The sequence below is a fragment of the Macaca thibetana genome, chromosome 8 (genome assembly GCF_024542745.1).
Source record: "Macaca thibetana thibetana isolate TM-01 chromosome 8, ASM2454274v1, whole genome shotgun sequence".
Classification (NCBI taxonomy): domain Eukaryota; kingdom Metazoa; phylum Chordata; class Mammalia; order Primates; family Cercopithecidae; genus Macaca; species Macaca thibetana.
In genome coordinates, this window is record NC_065585.1 from 74659294 (window position 1) to 74681931 (window position 22638).

General features: G+C 47.3%; 1 protein-coding gene across 1 annotated transcript; it reads left to right on the top strand.

Moving 5' to 3' along the window:
* Window positions 1-437: 437 nt before the first annotated feature.
* Window positions 438-21605, top strand: PRDM14 (PR/SET domain 14). Its single transcript, XM_050801553.1, has 8 exons — window positions 438-595; window positions 1860-2583; window positions 3246-3299; window positions 3391-3548; window positions 5266-5536; window positions 13205-13407; window positions 17275-17376; window positions 20946-21605. Exons 2-8 carry the CDS (start codon window positions 1884-1886, stop codon window positions 21171-21173), a joined length of 1716 nt encoding a protein of 571 aa, XP_050657510.1. The 5' UTR covers window positions 438-595; window positions 1860-1883; the 3' UTR covers window positions 21174-21605.
* Window positions 21606-22638: the final 1033 nt, after the last annotated feature.

Consider the following 22638-nt stretch of genomic DNA (forward strand, 5'->3'; position numbering starts at 1 on the left):
GCTCGAGGCGCGCTCGCCTCATCCCCAGGTGTCGGGAACAGACGCCCACCAGGTGCACCAGCGGGTCACACGCCGCCTTCGGGCTGGCTGTGCTCTTCCGAACTGGGAGCGGAGAGTAAGGGGCTCGACCCCGGGACGCCAGTCAGGCCTTCTGGGCTCCGGTTCAGGGTGTGTGCGCGCGCGGGGGACCTTATATGGGGGCCCTGGGTAGCACACGTGTCCGGCTTTTTGCTCCCCGACTCCGCACGCCTGGAGCGGCAATAGTGCCTGCCCTAGAAGGCCAGCGGAGAGTGCTCTCCACTAGGGTCCCGGGGAGGGTTTGGAGAACTGATGAGTTAAGTGCGCGACCCCAGGGGACAGAGGGCTAGTCGAGATTCGGCCAATGGCAGTAGTGGGCGGGGAGAAGACGACGCGGGGATCTGCGTGGGCCGAGTCACTTCCCTACCCTCGCCCTCTTGATGCCCCGCGGCCCCGCCCGCCCTCTTAATCCTGGCTCAGCCCTCAGGGCCCGCCCGAAGTCTACCGAGCCCGAGTGGCCCCGCAGCGCCCTGGAGGCGCCTGCTCCTCGGTGGCGCTCTCGGAGGTGGTGTCGGAGGTAGGCGCGGGGCAGGGCGTGCCCGGGGCCCTGGGCTGTGGTCTTCCCGGGCCGCTGGGGAGGGCCGCAGCACTAGCTGGCGCAGTTCGTTTTGGACGGTCGTTCTGTCCTCTCGGGGGCTTTGAATACCAAGTTGCAGATCCCTGAAGTCGGAGGAGGCCAGGAGAGGGGCGCCTTTGGAGGATCGGGAGGAGACGGGCCGCTGCCTGTGTTGTGGCTGACCTCTTCTCCTGACCCCGTGTTCTTTAATTTCTGAGTCATGACCCTGCTTGGTTTTCTTATTGGGCTCATCGATCTCAAGACCCGCCGGCCCTAAAGGGGCTTCATTCTTCGGCCTCGGTGAACTTGCTGCCTGTCTATTAAAACGCCATCCTTTCCTGGCGGCGCGGGGGCGGGAGGACTGGCAGTCGCCGAGGCTCTCCGCTTCCACCTGGCCAGGGCTAGTCCACGCGGCTCCCGAGGGACGACCCCAGGCCCCAGGAGTCCTGGTAGAATGACTGGAGTTTCCGAGGGACCCGGGGAATGTGGCAGACGCTGCCCACAAGGGAAAAAGGGGTGCAGGCGGTGCATCCTAGGGCAGCCAAAAGTGGCGCGCCCCTCCCCTGCGGGCATCAGGACCGCCAGGACCCGCGGGGTCAGACCGCTGGGCCGGAGCAGGTCGCGGTGTTCCTGGATCTGCCCGGGGGCTCAGGGAGCGCGTCTCCATCTGCGCGGTGCGACCCAGGGTCCTCGGCTCTTCCCTCCCAGCTGAGGGCCCAGGAGCGCCTGGAGCTGTCGCTTGTTCCAGTGCCCTCCGACCGCCTGCGCTCGGCTCCCGGCCCAGCCCCGGGTTTGGGACGGCCCCACGGCTCCCTCAGACCCTACCAAAGAGTTTTGTAGGACAGAGGAGAAGGAAGGAGAGGGAACTTCAACGGGTTTTGCAGGAACCGGGTTGGGGGCGGAAAGCGGAGAGCGAGTGTGGAAAAGCGGCCGGGCTTGGGGAAGGGGTGCTTGGAGAGGGAAGGCGAAGGCAACACTAACCAGGAATTAAGAGTCGGACGAGATCCCGGCAGATTTCCGTTTGGGGCTTTTTTGTGTTTGCTTCTATTGCTGTTTTTCGTTTTGTCTTAATTGTGGGAGAGGGCTGGCGGGATCGCACTGGGGGCGTTTATACTGTTGCCTTGGATCTGGGGCTGGCTTGGGTGGAGGAGGCTGGCGGGGAGGCGCGGGTCGGACCCCTGGCAGCTCCCGCGCGGTGTCCTAAGCGGCGCCCGCTTTTCCGCAGAGCCGCCGAGCGTGCGGGCCCGGGATGGCTCTACCCCGGCCAGGTGAGGCCGCAACTCAGGACAAGGTGTGCTACCCGCCGGAGAGCAGCCCGCAGAACCTGGCCGCGTACTACACGCCTTTCCCGGCCTATGGACACTACAGAAATAGCCTGGCCACCGTGGAGGAAGACTTCCAACCTTTCCGGCAGCTGGAGGCCGCCGCGTCTGCTGTCCCCCCCATGCCCCCCTTCGCCTTCCGGATGGCTCCTCCCTTGCTGAGCCCGGGTCTGGGCCTACAGAGGGAGTCTCTCTACGATCTACCCTGGTACAGCAAGCTGCCACCGTGGTACCCAATTCCCCACGTCCCCAGGGAAGTGCCGCCCTTCCTGAGCAGCAGCCACGAGTACACGGCTGCCAGCAGTGAAGATCTGGGCCACCAAATCGTTGGTGGCGACAACGAGAGTGGCCCGTGTTGTGGATCTGACACTTTAATTCCACCGCCCCTTGTGGATGCTTCTCTGTTACCTGAGGGGCTTAGGACCTCCCAGTTATTACCTTGCTCACCCAGCAAGCAGTCAGAGAATGGTCCCAAACCCTCCAACCAAGAAGGGAAGTCCCCTGCTCGGTTCCAGTTCACGGAGCAGGACCTGCACTTCGTTCTGTACGGGGTCACTCCCAGCCTGGATCACCCAGCCAGCCTGCACCATGCGATTTCAGGCCTCCTGGTCCCCACAGACAGCTCTGGTAAAGGGAGTTCACATCATTTGGGAGTCGAATTGGATGGGAATGCGGGCAGGATGGGGAAGAGGCGCTTCCAGGTGGAGCTGAGGCTGTAGAGGGCGGAAAGGGGGAGGTATCTCCATGACAGCCAGGGCCGTCTAGGCTCACTTCTGAGGCCCTGCTTGCTTAACTGCATGACCAAGGTTGGTTTTAGTGAGAGCTAAGGACCAAGAGAGAAATGGTTCCTGCAGTGAACTCCCAGGTAGGTTCAGATTCTATGCTAACATGCAATGACAGCCTTCAGCAGTTCACACCTAAGAGTCCCAGCTCAGCTAGCTACCCTGACCTTGACTTCCAACCTTTGGACTTCCAACCAGTCTTCCTTGACTAATCAAGCATTACCTATGATCCTCAAATTCTCTGAATTTGCCTAATGGGGTTAATTACATAACCTTCCATGAGGCTGTTCTGAGTCTCAAATGAGAAATTGTATATGGAATTGTATACAGTGAAATCATATATGAACAGACCATGTAAAATGAGCAGGGAAAAATAGAAACAACAAATAAACATCAAACTGGGATGATGGTTACTTCTAGGGAGTTAAGGAGGGAAACACCTTATAAAAGCACTTTATAATACATTTTTAATGAAAAATTGTTTTGTTTTAACCTGCCTTTTGCTAGGGTCTGATTCTCTTCCTCAAACTGTGGATAAAGACTCCCTTCAACTTCCAGAAGGTAGGCAGGACTCCTTGCATGGATTTCTTTCCCTGAACTAATGCCGAGTCAACTCTCCTCATTCTCTTTTCCTGCCTCTGCTTTCCCCTAGGTCTATGCCTCATGCAGACTGTGTTTGGTGAAGTCCCACATTTTGGTGTGTTCTGCAGTAGTTTTATTGCCAAAGGAGTCAGGTTTGGGCCTTTTCAAGGTAAAGTGGTCAACGCCAGTGAAGTGAAGACCTATGGAGACAATTCTGTGATGTGGGAGGTAAATCTGTTTCTGGTGGGTCTGCTGCTGAAAATGGTGCGGGAGACTAGTGGGGGGAAATCTTGGCCTTTGCCTTTCTGGGAGAGTCCTGGTCAGAGAGAGAGCACATCCAGGGCAGATATCTGTGGTTTGTGTTGCCTGTAAAAGGAAGGAATGGCCAGTGTTTGCTGCATGAGGATAGCACCTCTGCATGAATTCTGTGTTTTGTGGGTGCCTTACGTCATTTTAGTCTGGAAGATTAACTATGGAATATACATTTAAAGAATCAATGCGTTGTATTATATATATAGACAAAACCAAATGCTTTAGATATTATAGAGTGCTGAAAGTATGCTGAAGAGAATAAAAACAAGTTTTAAAATTCAATATTATTCACCTATAAAATTAGTCAAGGATTTAAAAAAAAAACAACAGATACTCTTCAAGATCTAGTGATGATATATTAGGGATATGCTAGTGGACTGCATTTTATTACCTGCAGGAGAAAACCATTTGTCAGAATGTATCAGATACCTTAAAATGTTCAAAGTCCCTTGACCCTGAATTTCTACTTCTAGGAATATACTACAGGAAAATAATCTGAAATCGAGACTATGTGGAATATGTTAATCCCAGGGTTGTTTATAATAACAAAATGTTGGAAACAGTGAAATTACCAGCAGCAGAGAAAGAAATAATTTTTCGTGTTTTTTTTTTTCTTCTTCTTCTTGAGACGGAGTCTTTGTCTGTTACCCAGGCTGGAATGCAGTGGCGTGATCTCAGCTCACTGCGACCTCTACCTCCTGGATTCAAGCAATTCTCCTGCCTCGGCCTCCCGAGTAGCTGGGATTACAGGCATGCACCACCATGCCCAGCTAATTTTTGTATTTTTAGTAGAGACGGCATTTCACCATGTTGGCCAGGCTGGTCTCAAACTCCTGACCTCATGATCTGCCTGCTTTGGCCTCCCAAAGTGCTGGGATTACAGGCGTGAGCCACCAAACTTGGCCTTGAAAGAAATAATTTATAGCCCCATTAATATGCGTGAAAACTAAGTGGGAGTAAAATATAAAACTATTCAGTTGTGTTTAAGTGGTAGAATTAAATACGACGTTTTTGTTTCACTTACCTCTGTTTGTGAAATTAACATGCTCACTATAGGAATTTGGGAATCAAGAAAGTGATAAAAGTAAGAATCTTTTAGAATATGTTACATTAGGTAGGCTCAGTGGCTTACATCTAAAATTCCAGCACTTTAGGAGGCCAAGGTGGGAGGATCACTTGAACCCAGGAGTTTGAGGCCAGCCTGGGAAACAGTGAGGCCCTATCCCTACAAAAAATTTTTTAAAAATTTGCCAGGCATGATGGTGCATGCATTTAGTTCCAGCTACTCAGGGGGCTAAGGTGGGAGATCATTTGAGCCCAGGAATTCGAGGCTACTGTGAGCTGTGATTGAGCCACTGCACTCCAGTTTGGGCGACAGAAAGACTCTGTCTCTAAAAACAACAACAACAAAAACCCATTATGTGACATTACCTAGAGAGATGTCCTTAAACTAACAAATCTACGTTGGCATAAGTAGATTTATAAACCACTTGTAACTACATAGAAATCGGAATGATAGAAGTTTATTTGGTGGACTCAAGTGTGATATTTAGGTTGTAAGTATTAAAAAATTATTTTGTAGATTAGACCAAAAAAGAAGTACAATACAAACTTCATGTCTTATTTCATTTAGATATTTGAAGATGGTCATTTAAGCCACTTTATAGATGGAAAAGGAGGTACGGGGAATTGGATGTCCTATGTCAACTGTGCCCGCTTCCCCAAGGAGCAGAACCTAGTTGCCGTGCAGTGTCAAGGGCATATATTTTATGAGAGCTGCAAAGAGATCCATCAGAACCAAGAGCTCCTTGTGTGGTATGGAGACTGCTATGAGAAATTTCTGGACATTCCTGTGAGCCTTCAGGTCACAGAGCCGGGGAAGCAGCCATCTGGGCCCTCTGAAGGTGAGTTGCACACACTTACCTCGCCCAGTGAGGGCATTCCAGTAGAAGGACTGGGCTCTTTTCCACAAACCCTCCGTGCGCAGCTCCTGCCTCCTAAAGGCTAATGCAGAGGACTAACCAAGAGTGTCTCGAACCAGGAGGGCATTACCCAGGTGAAGGAAAGCATCCTCAGTTTCCCAAAGCTGCGGAAGCTACTCCTATTTATAAAGATACTTGTTCTTCTTCCCGACCTTCCACCCCAAGAGTAAAACAAAATGTACTAAATGGACGTAACTTCTACCATGGGGGAGCCAGTTTCTGATTCATCTTTGCCCAGGCTAATGTAGCTGAAGTCAATTCACCAGAGCAGTGTTTTTCAAATGGTGGGTTGCAGAGTTGCATGTCTTAGTGGGGTGGGAAATCAATTTAGCGGTCGAGACCCACATTTAAAAAACAAAAAAAAAGAGTAAGTATAGAGTGGAATAGAAAATATTGATGGGAATCACTTAAGAGTAAGGATTGTTTTGTGAAATTTCGATTTCACATGGGCATATGTGTGTATGCTGGGTGTCAAGTATAAAATACATTGCCTACAATGGGTCTCAGGCAAGTTTGAGAAATATTGAGCTGGACTCTCACTCTCAAACTTTAATGTGGGAATGAATACCCAGGGATCTTCATGATGCTGGTTCCCATTCAGGGTAGCGGCCCAGGATTTGGTATTTTTATCAACTTCCAGGCTGTGCTGCTGGTCCTGGTCCCTGGACCACATTCCAGCAGCAAGGGGCTAGGGAACCACCAGCCCACTCCAGGGGTGAGACTTTGGAATTTGCACGTTAAATAAGCTCTCCAAGTGATTTCTAGATACACTAAAGTTTAGGAACTACTAATCTAGTAGGAGGTATATTATCTTGTATATACATTTATATACAAGATAAATGTATATTGCTGTAAATAAGAGAGAAGGCAGGCTGGATATGGTGGCTCACGCCTGTAATCTCAGCACTTTTGGAGGCCGAAGTGGGCGGATCACTTGAGGTCAGGACTTCAAGACCAGCCTGGCCAACATGGTAAAACCTCATCTCAGGACGGGCACAGTGGCTCACGCCTGTAATCCCAGCACTTTGGGAGGCTGAGGCGGGCAGATCACCAGGTCAGGAGATCCGAGACCATCCTGGCTAACACGGTGAATGAAACCCCGTCCCTATTAAAAATACAAAAAATTAACCAGGTGTGGTGGCATGCACCTATAGTCCCAGTTACTTGGGAGGCTGAAGCAGGAGAATCACTTGAACCTGGAAGGCAGAGGTTGCAGTGTGCCAAGATCGCACCAGTGTACTCCAGCCTGGGCAACAGAGCAAGACTCTGTCTCAAACAAAAAACAAAAAACCTCTTCTCTACTAAAAATACAAAAATTAGCCAGGCATGGTGGCAGGCACCTGTAGTCCCAGCTACTGGGGAGGCTGAGCCAGGAGAATCATTTGAACCCAGGAGACAGAGGTTGTGGTGAGCCAAGATCATGCCACTGCACTCCAGCCTGGGCAACAAAGCAAGACTCTGTCTCAAAAAAAAAAAAAAAGAGAGAGAGAGAGAAGGCAAATTATTATGATATAATAAATGTGTAAGGAACAGGTTTTTAAAAAAAAATGGGCCAGGCGTAGTGGCGCGTGCCTGTAATCCCAGCACTTTAGGAGGCCGAGGCAGGTGAATCACCTAAGGTTGAGAGTTCAAGACCAGTCTGGCCAACATGGCGAAACCCTGTCTATACTAAAAGTACAAAAATTAGCCGGGCATGGTGGTGGGCGCCTGTAATCCCAGTTACTGAGGGAGGCTGAGGCAGGCGAATTGCTTGAACCTGGGAGGCGGAGGTTGCAGTGAGCTGAGATTGGACCATTGCACTCCAACCTGGGCAAGAAGAGCGAAATTCCGTCTCAAAAAAAGAAAAAAAAAGAGTGAATTGCATCTGCATGCCTGTTTTCCTGCTAGACTGAGATGCTTCAGGGCAGGAAATAACCCTAAACACCTTAGTATCTCCTGCTTCTGGATCCGAGTGCGTACTGAGTGAGAGGAAGACATTAGAACTAAGTTGGAAAAAGCTGCTTAGGAATGAGATGAAATAAGGCATGTGTAAGGCAGAGGGAGAGAGGGAAGGCAATCAGACTCAGGGAATAGTGAAGCAGAAGGCAGGGAAGTGTCCACCAGAAATCAGGGGATAAATAATGAGCAGTCATTATTTATCTAGTGATAAATAATGGTCCCAATGATGAGGGGCTGTCAGAATTGTTTTGGTGAACTATCTTCCTACTCCCCCAGGTATCTTATCTCCATGCTGGGTTCTCCCCGCCACTGAACCATCATAAGCCCTCATTCTGTTGCTTGTTCTGATCACCTCTGATATCTGCATACAGGTTGAGTATCCTCTTTCTGAAACGCTTGGGACCAGAAGTGTTTTGGTGGGTGGTGTGGGTGTGGGAATGTAGGTAAAGATAGGAATGGAGGCAAAAATGGTTGGGATTCTCTATGATCTATGGAGCTCTAAGTTGTCTCGTACTTAGCACCAAACCAAGACCTGTTGGTCACTTCCTGAAATGTACCAACTCCTTTTGAAATAAAAGTCAACAGGCTGGGCATGGTGGCTCACGCCTGTAACCCCAACACTTTGGGAGGCCAAGGTGGGTGGGTCACCTGAGGTCAGGAGTTCACGACCATTCTGGCCAACATGGTGAAACCCCATCTCTACTAAAAATACAAAAAATTAGCTGGGTGTGGTGGCGCATGCCTGTAATCCCAGCTACTCGGGAGGCTGAAACAGGAGAATCACTTGAACCTAGGAGGCAGAGGTTGCAGTGAGCTGAGATCGCACCACTGCACTCCAGCCTGGGCAACAAAGTGAGACCCCATCTCAAAAAAAAGAAAGAAAAGTGAGCAATGGATTTGAAAAAGTACCTGCTTAATAACTGGCAAGATGGCCGGGAACGGTGGCTCACGCCTGTAATCCCAGCACTTTGGGAGGCCGAGGCGGGCGGATCACGAGGTCAGGAGATCGAGACCATCCTGGCTAACACGGTGAAACCCCGTCTCTACTAAAAATGCAAAAAATTAGCCGGGCGAGGCAGCAGGCGCCTGTAGTCCCAGCTACTCGGGAGGCTGAGGCAGGAGAATGGCGTGAACCCGGGAGGCGGAGCTTGCAGTGAGCCGAGATCGCGCCATTGCACTCCAGCCTGGGCGACTAAGCGAGACTCTGTCTCAAAAAAAATAAAAATAAAAATAAAAAAAAATAACTGACAAGATGGTTATCATTATCCTTTTGAGAAATCATTATTATTTTTTGAGATAGGGTCTCACTCTGTCACCCAGGCTGGACAGAGCAAGACTCCATCTCAAAATAAAGAAATAAATAAATAAAGCAAAATATTGTGTAAAATTGCCTTCAGGTGGGCCAGGTGCGGTGGTTCATGCCTGTAATCCCAGAGCTTTGGGAAGCCGAGGCAGGCAGATCACCTGAGGTCATGAGTTTGAGACCAGCATGACCAACATTGTGAAACCCTGTCTCTACTAAAAATACAAAAAAATTAGCTGGGTGTGCTGGCGGATGCCTGTAATCTAAGCTACTCAGGAGCCTGAGGCAGGATAATCGCTTGAAACTGGGGGGCGGAGGATGCAGACAAAGCAAGACTCCATCTCAAAAAAAAAAAAACAATTACCTTCAGGCTATGTGTATAAAGTATGTATGAAACAAAACATAAATAGACTTTATATTTAGACTTTGGTTCCATTCCCAAGATACCTCATTATGTATATGAAATATTCCAAAGTTCGAAAAAATCCTGAAATCCAAAACACTTCTGGTCCCAAGCATTTCAGAAAAAGGATACTCAACCTGTATGCTATTAACTGGAATAGTATGCAGATATCAGAGGCAATCAGAGCAAGCAACAGAATGAGGGCTTATGATGGTTGAGTGTGGGGGAAACCCAGCATGTAGAGAAGATACTTGTGTTACAGTTCTGAATCAAGTGATACCTGATGCTTACAGCATTGTTTTGAGGACATATATTTTGGACAATGGAGGGAGACTTGTAAACGACTTGATTTGTTGGGAATAATTATAAATGAATGTTAATTTGTTAATCTATTAATATGAATGGTTTGGATGTGATAAAAAGGAAAGAAAAATTAAAATTCCATTGCATTCTCAAATGAGTTTTTTTCCCCAAAGGCTTTTTGGCCAGGATTGGTGGTAGGTGGGAGCCTTCCCCTTTAAGGTCTTGAGTGGTGAGGGAAGGGTCTAGACTGTATGTGGGCGGGTTATTTGAATATGTAAGCATTCCCCTCTTGTGAGGGAGAGGGAATTTCTGTGTGTGTTTTGGGGTGTGGAGTGTGAAGAGATAGGGGGAGGGAGGATAGGGAACAAGATAAAATTAGGAAGGATAGGGAACAAGATGAAATTAGGTTTCATTTCTGCTTAAGTGGTTGTTCTTAAGCGAACTCAGTACTGAAACTATTCTAAATTTTGGTGTGCTTTATTGCTTATGTTTGTAAAATTTCTGACCCTCTCTTCCCTTCCCACCCCAGGAAGCAGGAAGGATAGGTATTTCTGACCAGTAAAAATTCTACCTCTGTGCCAAAAAAGTGTCCCAGCACGGGGATTCTGAGAGTATTAGCACCTCAATGAAAGTGATAGACAGAGCAGGGCAATGGATCGGCTTGGGGTTGGCAGTTGCCTTCCTGGTTATTTACTTAATGAATAGTTTATTTCCTTAGCCACCTGTTAAATGTGCCTGGGATGTAGTTGTCAACTAACAAAGTCCCTGATGGACAGCTTCCCTGCTGTCCTGATGCTGAGAAGATTTCTATCTGCAGACTCTTGCATATAGACTCACTCTTGGCTGCTCTTCCTCCCTGGGGTCAAACAATGAAGTCTCAGTGGTGCATTCATAGTCAAAGCCACTTTATCCTCTGGAATCCAGAGTGTCCTCTGCAGGGATGCTTTTGTAGGTGGCCCCTGTTCTCTCGCCTTCCCCCAACACATAGACACCCCTGGATGTGGGACCTGCTTTGCTAGAGTCTAGCTACACCCTCTCTAACTTCTCTCCTCCTCCCTCCTCCATTGATAAAAACAGATTTACCTCTCTCAGTCTTACCTGCCATTCACTGATAGTATCACTCACATTGGTAAGACTCAGTAAGTATTAGAATTAAATTAGTCATCACAGTAACCCTGTGCATTAGGGAAGTCAAGATGCTTTCACCCTTACTCTATACACAAAGATTCTAGCTGTGGAATCTGCCACAAGTTTTGAGTAATGAAGTATAAACTAAGAAGGTCCCTCGAACTTCGTAGAATGGAACAGCACTGTGAAGCCTGGGAAGTCAGCTGCGGGTGTCCTGGTGACTGCCTGAGCTTGTAACTCAGGCTAATCTTAAAGGCACAAAGAGAAATAGGTTGGCCTCAGTGTATTAACCTTGTAACAAATGCTAGGCAGGAATGTGTTCAAGAGCTGCAGGGTTGCACTGCTCTTAAATGGAGCTAGTGGAAGGGTCTCTTCAATAGTACATTTCAAGGAAAAAAGAGAAAGAGAGCCTATAGGTTAAGATATTTAAGAGACATAGCAACCATATACAACATGTAGACTTTGTTTGAATCCTAATTTGAATGGACTGACCAGAAAGTAATTAAACAAATACATATGTGTGTATATAAGTACATATATGTTTCTATAAAAGAATAAGAGTTAATTGTTTAGGTATGACAGTGTGGCAACGACATTATGTTTACGCCTTTTTTTTTTTTTTTTTTTTTTTTTTTTTTTTTTTGAGACAAGATGTTGCTCTGTTGCCCAGGCTGGAGTGTAGTGGCTCAATCACTGCTCATTGCAACCTCAACTAACTTCCCCAGGCTCAAGCAATCCTCCTGCCTCAGCCTCCTGGCAACTGGGACTAAAGGCGTGTACTATCATGCCCAGATAATTTTTATTATTTTTTTATAGAGATGAGATCTTACTATGTTGCCCAGGCTGGTCTCAAACTCCTGAGCTCAAGCGATCTGCCCACTTCAGCTTCCGAAAGTGTTGGGATTACAGGCGTGAGCCACTGCACCTGGCACAATTATGCTTTTTTGTGTGTGTGATGGAGTTTTGCTCTTGTTACCCAGGCTGGAGTGCAGTGGTACAGTCTCAGCTCACTGCAACCTACGCCTCCCAGGTTCAAGTGATTCTCCTGCCTCAGCCTCCCAAGTAGCTGGGATTACAGGCATGCACCACCACGCCTGGCTAATTTTGTATTTTTAGTAGAGACGGAATTTCACCATGTTGACCAGGCTGGTTTTGAACCGTTGACCTCAGCCTCCCAAAGTATTGGGATTACAGGTGTGAACCACTGTGCCTGGCCACAATTATGCTTTTTAAAAAAAGTCATCTTCTAAAGATTACAGTTAGATATTTTTGAGTCAAAGGATGAATTAGTATTAAAATAATCTACTATGGGGAGTGGTGATATAAATGAAAGCAAAATTAGTTATGAGTTGGTCAAAGCTTGGTGTTTGGCACTTGAGGGTTTATTACACTATTATTTTCATTTTGGTATATGTTTACATTTTTCTGGAGTAAAAAGGTTTTTAAAAATTATCTTGCTGGCCGGACACGGTGACTCACGCCTGTAATCCCAGCCCTTTGGGAGGCCGAGGCGGGTGGATCACAAGGTCAAGAGATGGAGACCATCCTGGCCAACATGGTGAAACCCTACCTCTACTAAAAATACAAAAATTAGCCGAGTGTGGTGGCACGCCCCTGTAGTCCCAGCTACTCGGGAGGCTGAGGCAGGAGAATCACTTGTAGAGGTTGCAGTGAGCCAAGATCGCACCACTGCACTCCAGCCTGAGCAACAAAGCAAGACTCTCTCAAAAAAATAAAAATAGGCCGGGCGTGGTGGCTCAAGCCTGTAATCCCACACTTTGGGAGGCCGAGACGGGCGGATGATGAGGTCAGGAGATCGAGACCATCCTGGTTAACACGGTGAAACCCTGTCTCTACTAAAAAAAAATACAAAAAACTAGCCGGGCGAGGTGGTGGGCGCCTGTAGTCCCAGCTACTTGGGACGCTGAGGCAGGAGAATGGCATGAACCCAGGAGGTGGAACTTGCAGTGAGCTGAGATCCGGCCACTGCACTCCAGCCTGGGCAACAGAGCAAGACTCTGTCTCAAAAGAAAAAAAAAAAAAAAAAGATTATCTTGGCCAGGCACAGTGGCTCACGCATGTAATCCTAGCACTTTGGGAGGCCAAGGGAGGAGGATCACCTGAGGTCAGGAGTTTGAGACCAGCCTGGCCAACATGGTGAAACTCTGTTTCTACTAAAAATACAGAAATTAGCCAGGCGTGGTGGCAGGCACCTGTGATCCCAGCTACTTGGGAGGCTGAGGCAGGAGAATCGCTTGAACCTGGGAGGCAGAGGTTGCAGTGAGCCAAGATCGTGCCACTGCACTACAGACTGGGCAACAGAGCAAGATTCTGTCTCAAAAAAAAAAAAAAAAGAAAATTCCTCGTTAAGTAGCCAAAAGAACTATTGGCTAACAATAAATAAATAAATAAATACATACATACATAAATACATAAACAAATAAATAAAATATCCTTTTGAAGGAACTAGGGAGGAAAGTAACTGAAGAGACATTGTGTTTGCTGTGTTTGACAGAGTCTGCAGAAGGCTACAGATGTGAAAGGTGTGGGAAGGTATTTACCTACAAATATTACAGAGATAAGCACCTCAAGTACACCCCCTGTGTGGACAAGGGCGATAGGAAATTTCCCTGTTCTCTCTGCAAACGGTCCTTTGAGAAGCGGGACAGGCTTCGGATCCACATTCTTCATGTTCATGAGAAGCACCGGCCTCACAAGGTGAGTATTAGGAGGACACACGACCCGCCATCACGTTCTCTCTCCCTTCCCAAGCTCCTGAACACGGGGAGTTGCCTTGTAGGTGCTAGCTGCATGGCTGTGCTGCCGACTGACAGCCTCTCTGAAGGAGGAGAGGATAGTATTACCCAACAGGCATGCGTGAATAGGCACAGCGATACACACGTGTTAGGATGCATGTACCAGCAGAGGGAGGAACATGGAGGAAGGAGTGTCCACGGCCACCTGGACACGTGGATTATGAAAGATGCACAGAAGTGGCCTTGAGCCAAGTATAGGAGGACAAATGGGGTATCTGATTTATACTGGTGGCAGGGTTAGTTGGGCAGGGGAAAAGGGTCTAGCCGTTCCAGGCAAGAAAGAATCTGGCATGTGCTCCTGGAGAAATGCACCTTGTTCCGTATCTGTGCAAGTGTGTTGACGGGTATAGGTGAGGAGGAAGCGAAGGCATGGTGCTTCCAAAGAGCGGAAGGCCTCTACCGCAGGCCGAGGATTTTGTAAGACAGAAAAGCAGTAATGACATTAGGGAGCCATTCCAGATACCTGGATGCTCTGCTAGGCTTGGTGCAAAAAAGTACAAATATACCCTTAGGCTTAATTAAAAGGAGGACAAGGCTTGGGCACAGATGTATTCCTTTTTTTTTTTGAGACGGAGTCTCCTCTGTCGCCCAGGCTGGAGTGCAGTGGCGCGATCTCAGCTCACTGCAAGCTCCGCCTCCCGGGTTCACGCCATTCTCCTGCCTCAGCCTCCCTAGTAGCTGGGACCACAGGCACCCGCCACCACGCCCGGCTCATTTTTTGTATTTTTTTTTTTAGTAGAGACGGGGTTTCAGCATGTTAACCAGGATGGTCTCCATCTCTTGATCTCGTGATCCTCCTGCCTCAGCCTCCCAAAGTGCTGGAATTGCAGGTGTGAGCCACGGCGCCCGGCCAGGCACAGGACACAGATGTATTCTTGCTTAACTGTTGGCCTTGTCAGAACTACCTCAGGCAGCTACGATCTTGAGCCCATTTTCCTGTTTTGAAAATTGAGAGTAATCATCATAAAATTGTCCTTATTTCTTCCTTCCTTCCTAAGCTTCTGAAAAAGTCATGTTTAATTACTATATTATTTGTATATATAGTATATATAGTGTATATATACTATATATTTGTTATGCTATAAAATTTGAATACATTTACAATTATCATGTATTTGTGTAATTCTAAAAGGATTTTAAAATATCAGGATGGTGAAGGTATTTCTCGCTTATTAGACTGGCAAAAGTGAAAACTATCCAGTATTCTGATAGTGAAAAGTTTGAGACTGCATGTTCATCAACACAAAACTGATTATATAAATGATGGCTTACTGGCCAGGCGCAGCAGCTCACGTCTGTAATCTCAGCACTTTGGGAGGCCAAGTTGGGCAGATCGCCTGAGGTCAGGAGTTCGAGACCAGCCTGGCCAACATGATGAAACCTCGTCTCTACTAAAAATATAAAAACATTAGGCCGGGCGCGGTGGACCTGTAATCCCAGCACTTTGGCGAGACGGGCAGATCACAGGTCAGGATGAAACCCCTGGCTAACACAATGAAACCCCGTCTCTACTAAAAATAAAAAAAATTAGCCGGGCAGCGTGTAGTCCCAGTGGCTGAGGCAGGAGAATGGCGGGAACCCGGGAGGCGGAGCTTGCAGTGAGCCGAGATCGCGCCACTGCACTCCAGCCTGGGCGACAGAGCGAGACTCGGCCTCAAAAAAAAAAATAAATAAATAAAAATAAAAACATTAGCCAGGTGTGGTGGCGAGCACCTGTAGTCCCAGCTACTCTAGAGGCTGAGGCAGGAGAATTGCTTGAACCCTAGAGGCAGAGGTTGCAGTGAGCGGAGACTGTCGTTGCACTCCAGTCTGGGTGGCAAGAGCGAGACTCCATCTCAAAAAAAAAAAAATTTGTCTTATCAAGCAAAAACTAGATTACGGAAGATGTATAGAATGCTTGCTCTCTTTGAAATTGGAGGACTGTCGACCAGGAGGTCAGTAGATGACAGGACTGATGAGGAAGCTGGTGATAGTGAGATGATAGCTTACTCTTCAACAGATGAGGTGCTCTTACAGTAGAGTAGAGAACAATTTTTTTTTCCCTTTTTTTTTTTGAGACAGAGTCTCGCTCTGTTGCCCAGGCTGGAGTACAATGGCATGATCTCAGTTCACTGCAACCTCCACCTCCTAGGTTCAAACAATCCCCCCACCTCAGCCTCCCAAGTAGCTGAGCTGAGGCTATAAGTATGCGCCACCATGCTCAGCTAATTTTTTGTATTTTTTGTAGAGATGGGCATGTGGTGCGCACCTGTGGTCCCAGCCACTCGAGAGGCTGAGACGCCAGAATTGCTTAAACCTAGGAGGCGGAGGTTGCGGTGGGCTGAGATCGTGCTATGGCACTCCAGCCTGGGCAACAGAGTGAGGCTCTGCCTCAAAAATATAAATAAATAAATAAATAAATAGATCTGCTCTCTCCTCTGCGCCTAAGCATGCCTGGAAAGAGGATGTGAAAGCTCGGAAACCTTTCTCAGAGGAAAATAGTTTTTTCTCTTTAGTAAACATAATTTCCTTAAAAGTGATGTCAAAACCAAAGGCCTTCTGCTTTATCCCTGGCAACCCCTCCGGTGCTTGCACCTCTCTAGTAGTTTACTTCACCTGGTGTGAAATTCCTGAGACAGTTTCGAGAGGAGTTGCCAAGGTCAAGACTTTGGAGAAACAACATTAATTATTCACAGCGTGTGTACAAAATATTAACCTCTTCATGAAAGTTCAACATGTCTCAGATCATTTGCTACTGTGCCTTGCCATGGTGGCTTACATGTTCATTGCCACCCCTCCTTGACTTCTAGCTCCTGGTTTCTAGCAGTGTGGAGCACATAGTAGGTACTCTGTAAATCATAGATAATTGTTGAGTTAATTGTACAGTGCTTGTAGTTTACTCATAGCGCTGTGAGGAAGGCAGAGCAGGTATTTTGCCCATGAGCAAGATCGGAAAACTAAGATTCCAAATTTAACTGATGTGCTGTAGTCACGCAGCTACCTGTTGAGAGAGCAGGACTAATTCAGGCCTCTGCCATACACCACAAACTTGTTCAGTTCCCACATTCCACATCTGAAGCAAGAGTTCTCTCAGGTCAGGTGCCGTGGCTCATGGCTATAATCCTAGCACTTTGGGACGCCAAGGCAGGAGGATCTGTTAGAGTTCAAGTCAAGGCTGGGCAACATAGTGAGACTTCATCTCTGCAAAAAAAAATTTTTAAGTTAGCTGGGCCGGGCGCGGTGGCTCACGCCTGTAATCCTAGCACTTTGGGAGGCCGAGGCGGGTGGATCACAAGGTCAAGAGATGGAGACCATCCTGGCTAACGCCGTGAAACCCCATCTCTACTAAAAATACAAAAAATTAGCCGGGTGTGGTGGCACACGTCTGTAGTCCCAGCTACTCAGGAGGCTGAGGCAGGAGAGCTGCTTGAACCCAAGAGGCGGAGGTTGCAGTGAGCCGAGATCGCACCACTGCACTCCAGCCTGGATGACAGAGCGAGACTCCATCTCAAAAAAAAAGTTAGCTGGCTTAGTGGCGCGCACCTGTATTCCCAGTTACTCAGGAGGCTGAGATGGGAGGATTGCTTGAGCCTGGGAGTTCCAGGCTGCAGCGAGCCGTGATTGTGCCACTGCAGTCCAGCCTGGGTAACAAATTGTGATCCTGTCTCAACAAAAAAATAATAATTTTTTTTGAAAAAGAGTTCTTCTCTAACCCCAGGTAAATGCAAGATTGAAATGGACTTGTTAGAGGAAGATGTGATTTCAACTATATTTTTCTTTTTCACCTCAGTGTTCTACATGTGGGAAATGTTTCTCTCAGTCTTCCAGCCTTAACAAACACATGCGAGTCCACTCTGGAGACAGACCATACCAGTGTGTGTATTGTACTAAGGTAAATGGAACCTCTTACTAAGGGATGTGTCCTGAGCTCTACTTGGGTGTCTATGTATAAGAACTTGAAACAAAGCCTGGCTTAATGAGTTCTTGGTAAATGTTAGTCAAGTATCAGCGCAGTCCTCATTTCCACCCCTAAATATGCTCGACTTTGCTAAAGATGGTCAAATATAACCAACCTCCTATTGCCAAGCTGGCATTTAGGGTACATGTAGTAAAATACATTCCAAATTTATGGAGACCTGATGACCTATTACATAGTATTTAAAAGCACTAGCCAGGTGTGGTGGCTCACGCCTATAATCAAATTTTCCGTGCATTGGTGGCTCATGCCTGTAGTCCCAGCTACTTGGGAGGCTGAGGCTGGAGAATTGCTTGAGCCCAGGAAGTGGAGGTTGCAGTGAGCCGAGATTGCACCACTGCACACTCCAGCTTGGGTGACAGAGTGAGACACTCTCTCTCAAAAAAAACAAGGGGTGGGGGGCGGTGGCTCAAGCCTGTAATCCTAGCACTTTGGGAGGCCGAGTCGGGCAGGTGGCTTGAGATAGGGAGTTCGAGACCATTCTGGCCAACATGGCAAAACCCCATCTCTACTAAAAATACAAAACTTAGCTGGGCATGGTGGCACATGCCTGTAATCCCAGCTACTTGGGAGGCTGAGGCAAGAGAATCACTTGAACCTGAAGGTAGAGGTTGCAGTGAGCCAAGATCATGCTACTGCACTCCAGCCTTAGTGACAGAGTGAAACACCATCTAAAAAAAAAAAAACAACTCACTATTTTGTAGTATTTAAGAGCACAAACTTGGCCAAGTTTCAAGTCCTGCCTCTGGTGCTTACCTAGCTGTGCCACCCTGAGCAAATCCATGAACTCCTGCTAGTTTCCACATTGATAAACTGGGGAGATTAGTCTTTACCAAGTTGTTGGATAACATCAGTAAAATATATGAAACTCTTGTAACAGTGCCTGGCACAACATAAAAAGTAGTACTGGAATGTTAACTGATACTATTACTACTTTAATCTGTGAAGGATGCTACTGATGTAATTTTCTATAGGAGCATTGCAGAAGCGGCATCTAGTCTATGTTACACAGAATACAGAGTTGTAAAAACAGATGAGTCATGTGGTTAGACATTGCTGTAATAGAAACAATAGGTTGACCATGCTTTAGACATATTACACCAAAATAGGTCTGTGCTGTCCAATGTGCAGTTAGCGGTTAATCATATGTGGCTATTTCAATTAGTAAAGACGAAGTAAAGTTGAAAAATTCAGTTCCTAGGTTGCATTAGCCGCATTTTACATGCTCAGTGGCTCCATGTGGCTAGTGATTCCCAAGCTGGACAGCGTGGGTTCAGAATATTCTCATTATTGCAGAAAGTCCTGTTGGAAAGCACTGGTATAGCTTATGTTTCTGTCACTGAGTCATTTACTTTTTACAATAAAGCCGCAAAAGAAGTAGAGGCTGTCCTACAGCTACTTCTAAGCCTCTCAAAATGAATAAAAACATGAGTCTACCAGATTAGGGCAACTAATACCTCCAAAGTGTGTGTCAATAGAATGAAAATAATTGGCATAGAAACACACTGCTGAGCCGGGCACAGTGGCTTACACCTTTAATCCCAGCAGTTTGGGAGGCCAAGGTGGATGGATCACCCTGAGGTCAGGAGTTTGAAACCAGCCAACATGGAGAAATACCATCTCTACTAAAAATACAAAAATTAGCTGGGCATGGTGGTGCACCTATAATTCCAGCTACTTGGGAGGCTGAGGCACTAGAATCGCTTGAACCTGGGAGGTGGAGGTTGCAGTGAGCCGAAATCACGCCACTGCACTCCGACATGGGTGATGGAGTGAGATTCTGTCTCAAAACAAACAGACAAACAAATAAAACAAACCTACAAACTGTCTCAAAAAGTTTAAATTAAAAAGAAGAAGAAGAAGAAGAAGAAAACCAGTAAGGCACTGACTTATGCAAAGACACTGGCCAATATTAGCTTCTGGTTGATATTAGCTTCTCCTTCTGTAATGAGGTTTGTCCTGAAGTATGATCCTAGGACCCACGTCAGAATTGCTTGTTTAAATGCAGGCTCCTGGGTCTCATGTCAGATTTTTTGGGTCACACTCTCTTAGGTAGGGTTGGCAATCTGCTTTTTTTTTTTTTGAGACGGAGTCTCACTCTGTCGCCCAGGCTGGAGTGCAGTGGCCGGATCTCAGCTCACTGCAAGCTCCACCTCCCGGGTTCACGCCATTTTCCTGCTCAGCCTCCCGAGTAGCTGGGACTACAGGCGCCCGCCACCTCCCCCGGCTAGTTTTTTGTATTTTTCAGTAGAGACGGGGTTTCACCGTGTTAGCCAGGATGGTCTCGATCTCCTGGCCTCGTGATCCACCCGTCTCGGCCTCCCAAAGTGCTGGAATTACAGGCTTGAGCCACCGTGCCCAGTCTTTTTTTTTTTTTTTTTTTTTTTAAATAGAGGGTCTTGCTTTGTTACCCAGGCTGGAGTGCAGTGGTGCCATCATAACTCACTGCAGCCTCGACCTTCTGGGCTCAAGTTATCCTCCCACCTCAGCTTTCCAAATAGCTGGGACCACAGGTTCATGCCACCATGTCTAGGTAATTTTTTTACTTTTTTTTTTTTTTTTTTTTTTTTTTTTGAGACGGAGTCTCGCTCTGTCCCCCACCCAGGCTGGAATGCAGTGGCGTGATCTCGGCTCACTGCAAGCTCCACCTCCCGGGTTCACGCCATTCTCCTGCCTCAGCCTCCTGAGTAGCTGGGACTACAGGCACCCGCCACCGCGCCCGGCTAGTTTTCTGTATTTTTAGTAGAGATGGGGTTTCACCGTGGTCTCGATCTCCTGACCTTGTGATCCGCCTGCCTCAGCCTCCCAAAGTGCTGGGATTACAGGCGTGAGCCACTGCGCCCAGCTAATTTTTACTTTTTGTAGAGGTGAGGTCTTGCTATGTTGCCCAGCCTGGCAATCTGCTTTTTTTTTTTTTTTTTTTTTAATACAGAGTCTCACTCTGTTACCCATGCTGGAGTACAGTGGCTCAATAACGGCTCACTGCAACCTCCGCCTCCTGGGTTCAAGAAATTCTCCCATCTCAGCCTCCCAAGTAGCTGGGATTACAAGTGCATGCTACCATGCTCGACTAATTTTTGTATTTTTAGTAGAGATGGATTTTCACCATGTTGGCCAGGCTGGTCTCGAACTCCTGACCTCAGGTGATCCACCCACCTCGGCCTCCCAAAGTTCTGGGATTACAAGCATGAACCACTGCGCCCAGCCAGCAATCTGCTTTTTTAAAAACTGGACCTCCAGATAATCTATCCACTGAAGAACCACTGTTCTAACATCCAGTGCTTCTCAAAACCAGCCAGAAGGACACGTCAGTGGAGTCCTTTCTGATTAAGGCTACTGCTGATGACCAGAAGTGCTCTTTGTCCTTAAAACTCAAGGTTTGTCCGTAAGCATGAGCAACAATGAAATTAACGCCTTAGTTTAATTGGTTGTCCAGCTCATGGAAGTTGACTTTTTCTTGTACTCTGTGTTTCTGTTCTCTGCAGAGGTTCACTGCCTCCAGCATACTCCGCACACACATCAGGCAGCACTCCGGGGAGAAGCCCTTCAAATGCAAGTACTGTGGTAAATCTTTTGCATCCCATGCTGCCCATGACAGCCATGTCCGGCGTTCACACAAGGAGGATGAGGGCTGCTCATGCAGCATCTGTGGGAAAATCTTCTCAGATCAAGAAACATTCTACTCCCATATGAAGTTTCATGAAGACTACTAGCCCTGCCAGGCACAATGACTCATGCCTGTAATCCCAGCACTTTGGGAGGCCGAGGCGGGTGGATCACTCAAGTCCAGGAGTTCGAGACCAGCCTGGGCAACATGGTGAAACCCCATCTCTACCAAAAAAATACAAAAATCAGCCGGGGGTGGTGGCACATGCCTGTGGTCCCAGCTACTCAGGAGGTTGAGGTGGGAGGATGGTTTGAGCACAGGAGACGGAGGTTGCTATGAGCTGAGATCGCCCCACTGCTTTTCAACCTAGGTGACAGAACCAGACCCTGACTCAAAAAAAACCAAAAACCAAAACAAAAAAAAACCCAAAAACGACTAGCCCTCAGAGTGTGAAGACAATGTAAAAACAAGGGATTCAGATTCTATTTCCTTTTATGGGTTATAGAAGTCCCTGCAGTTGGCCGGGTGGTTCACGCCTATAATCCCAGTACTTTGGGAGGCCCAGATGGGCAGATGAGCTGAGGTCAGCAGTTCAAGACCAGCCTGGCCAACATGGTGAAACCCTGTCTCTATTAAAAATACACAAATTAGCCTGGTGTGGTGGCACATGCCTGTAATACCAGCTACGTGGGAGGGGAATTGCTTGAACCCAGAGGCGGAGGTTGCAGTGAGCCAAGAAAAAGGTAGATTTTTCTCTACTATTTGCCTTGGGCCTCCAATTATACTATGTGGTCATCATGTATTATATTTCTTTATAGAAAAGATTATTTTATATATATAAAGAGACAGAGAGGCAGGTCCCAACATGTTACCCAGGCTGGTCTCAGACTTCTGGGCTCAACTGATCCTCTCGCTTTGGCCTCTGAAAGTGCTGGGATTATAGGTGTGAGCCACTGCATCAGGCCTAGAACAAATTCTCTAAAAATTCACTTATCATACTGTGCACTTGGCAGAAACAAAAACAAACAAAAACCCCACTAAATAAATAAATAAATAAATATTAATTTAAAGCCAGGTGTGGTGGCAAACACCTGTAGTCCCAGTTGCTTGGGAGGCGGAGGCAGGAGGATCCCTTGAGCTCAGGAGTTTGAGGCTGTAGTGCTCTGTGATCACACTTGTGAATAGCCAGTGCACTCTAGCCTGGAAACAGCAAGATTCCCACCTCTAAAATATACATAAAGAAATTAAATACAAATAAAAATTTGGATGGGCACAGTGGCTCATGGCTATAATCTCAGCACTTTGGGAGGCTAAAGTGGGCAGATTGGTTCAGCCTGGGAGTTCCAGACGAGCTTGAGCAACATGGTGAAACCCTGTCTCCGGAAAAAAACAAAAAAAAGACTAACCAGGTATGGTAGCACATGCCTGTAGTCCCAGTTACTCAGGACACTGAGGTGGAAGGATCAGTTGAGCCTGGGAGGTCGAGGCTGCAGTGAGCCGTGATGGTGCACAGCCTGGGTGATAGAACGAGACCCTGTCTCAAATAAATAAATACAAATAAATAAGAACTC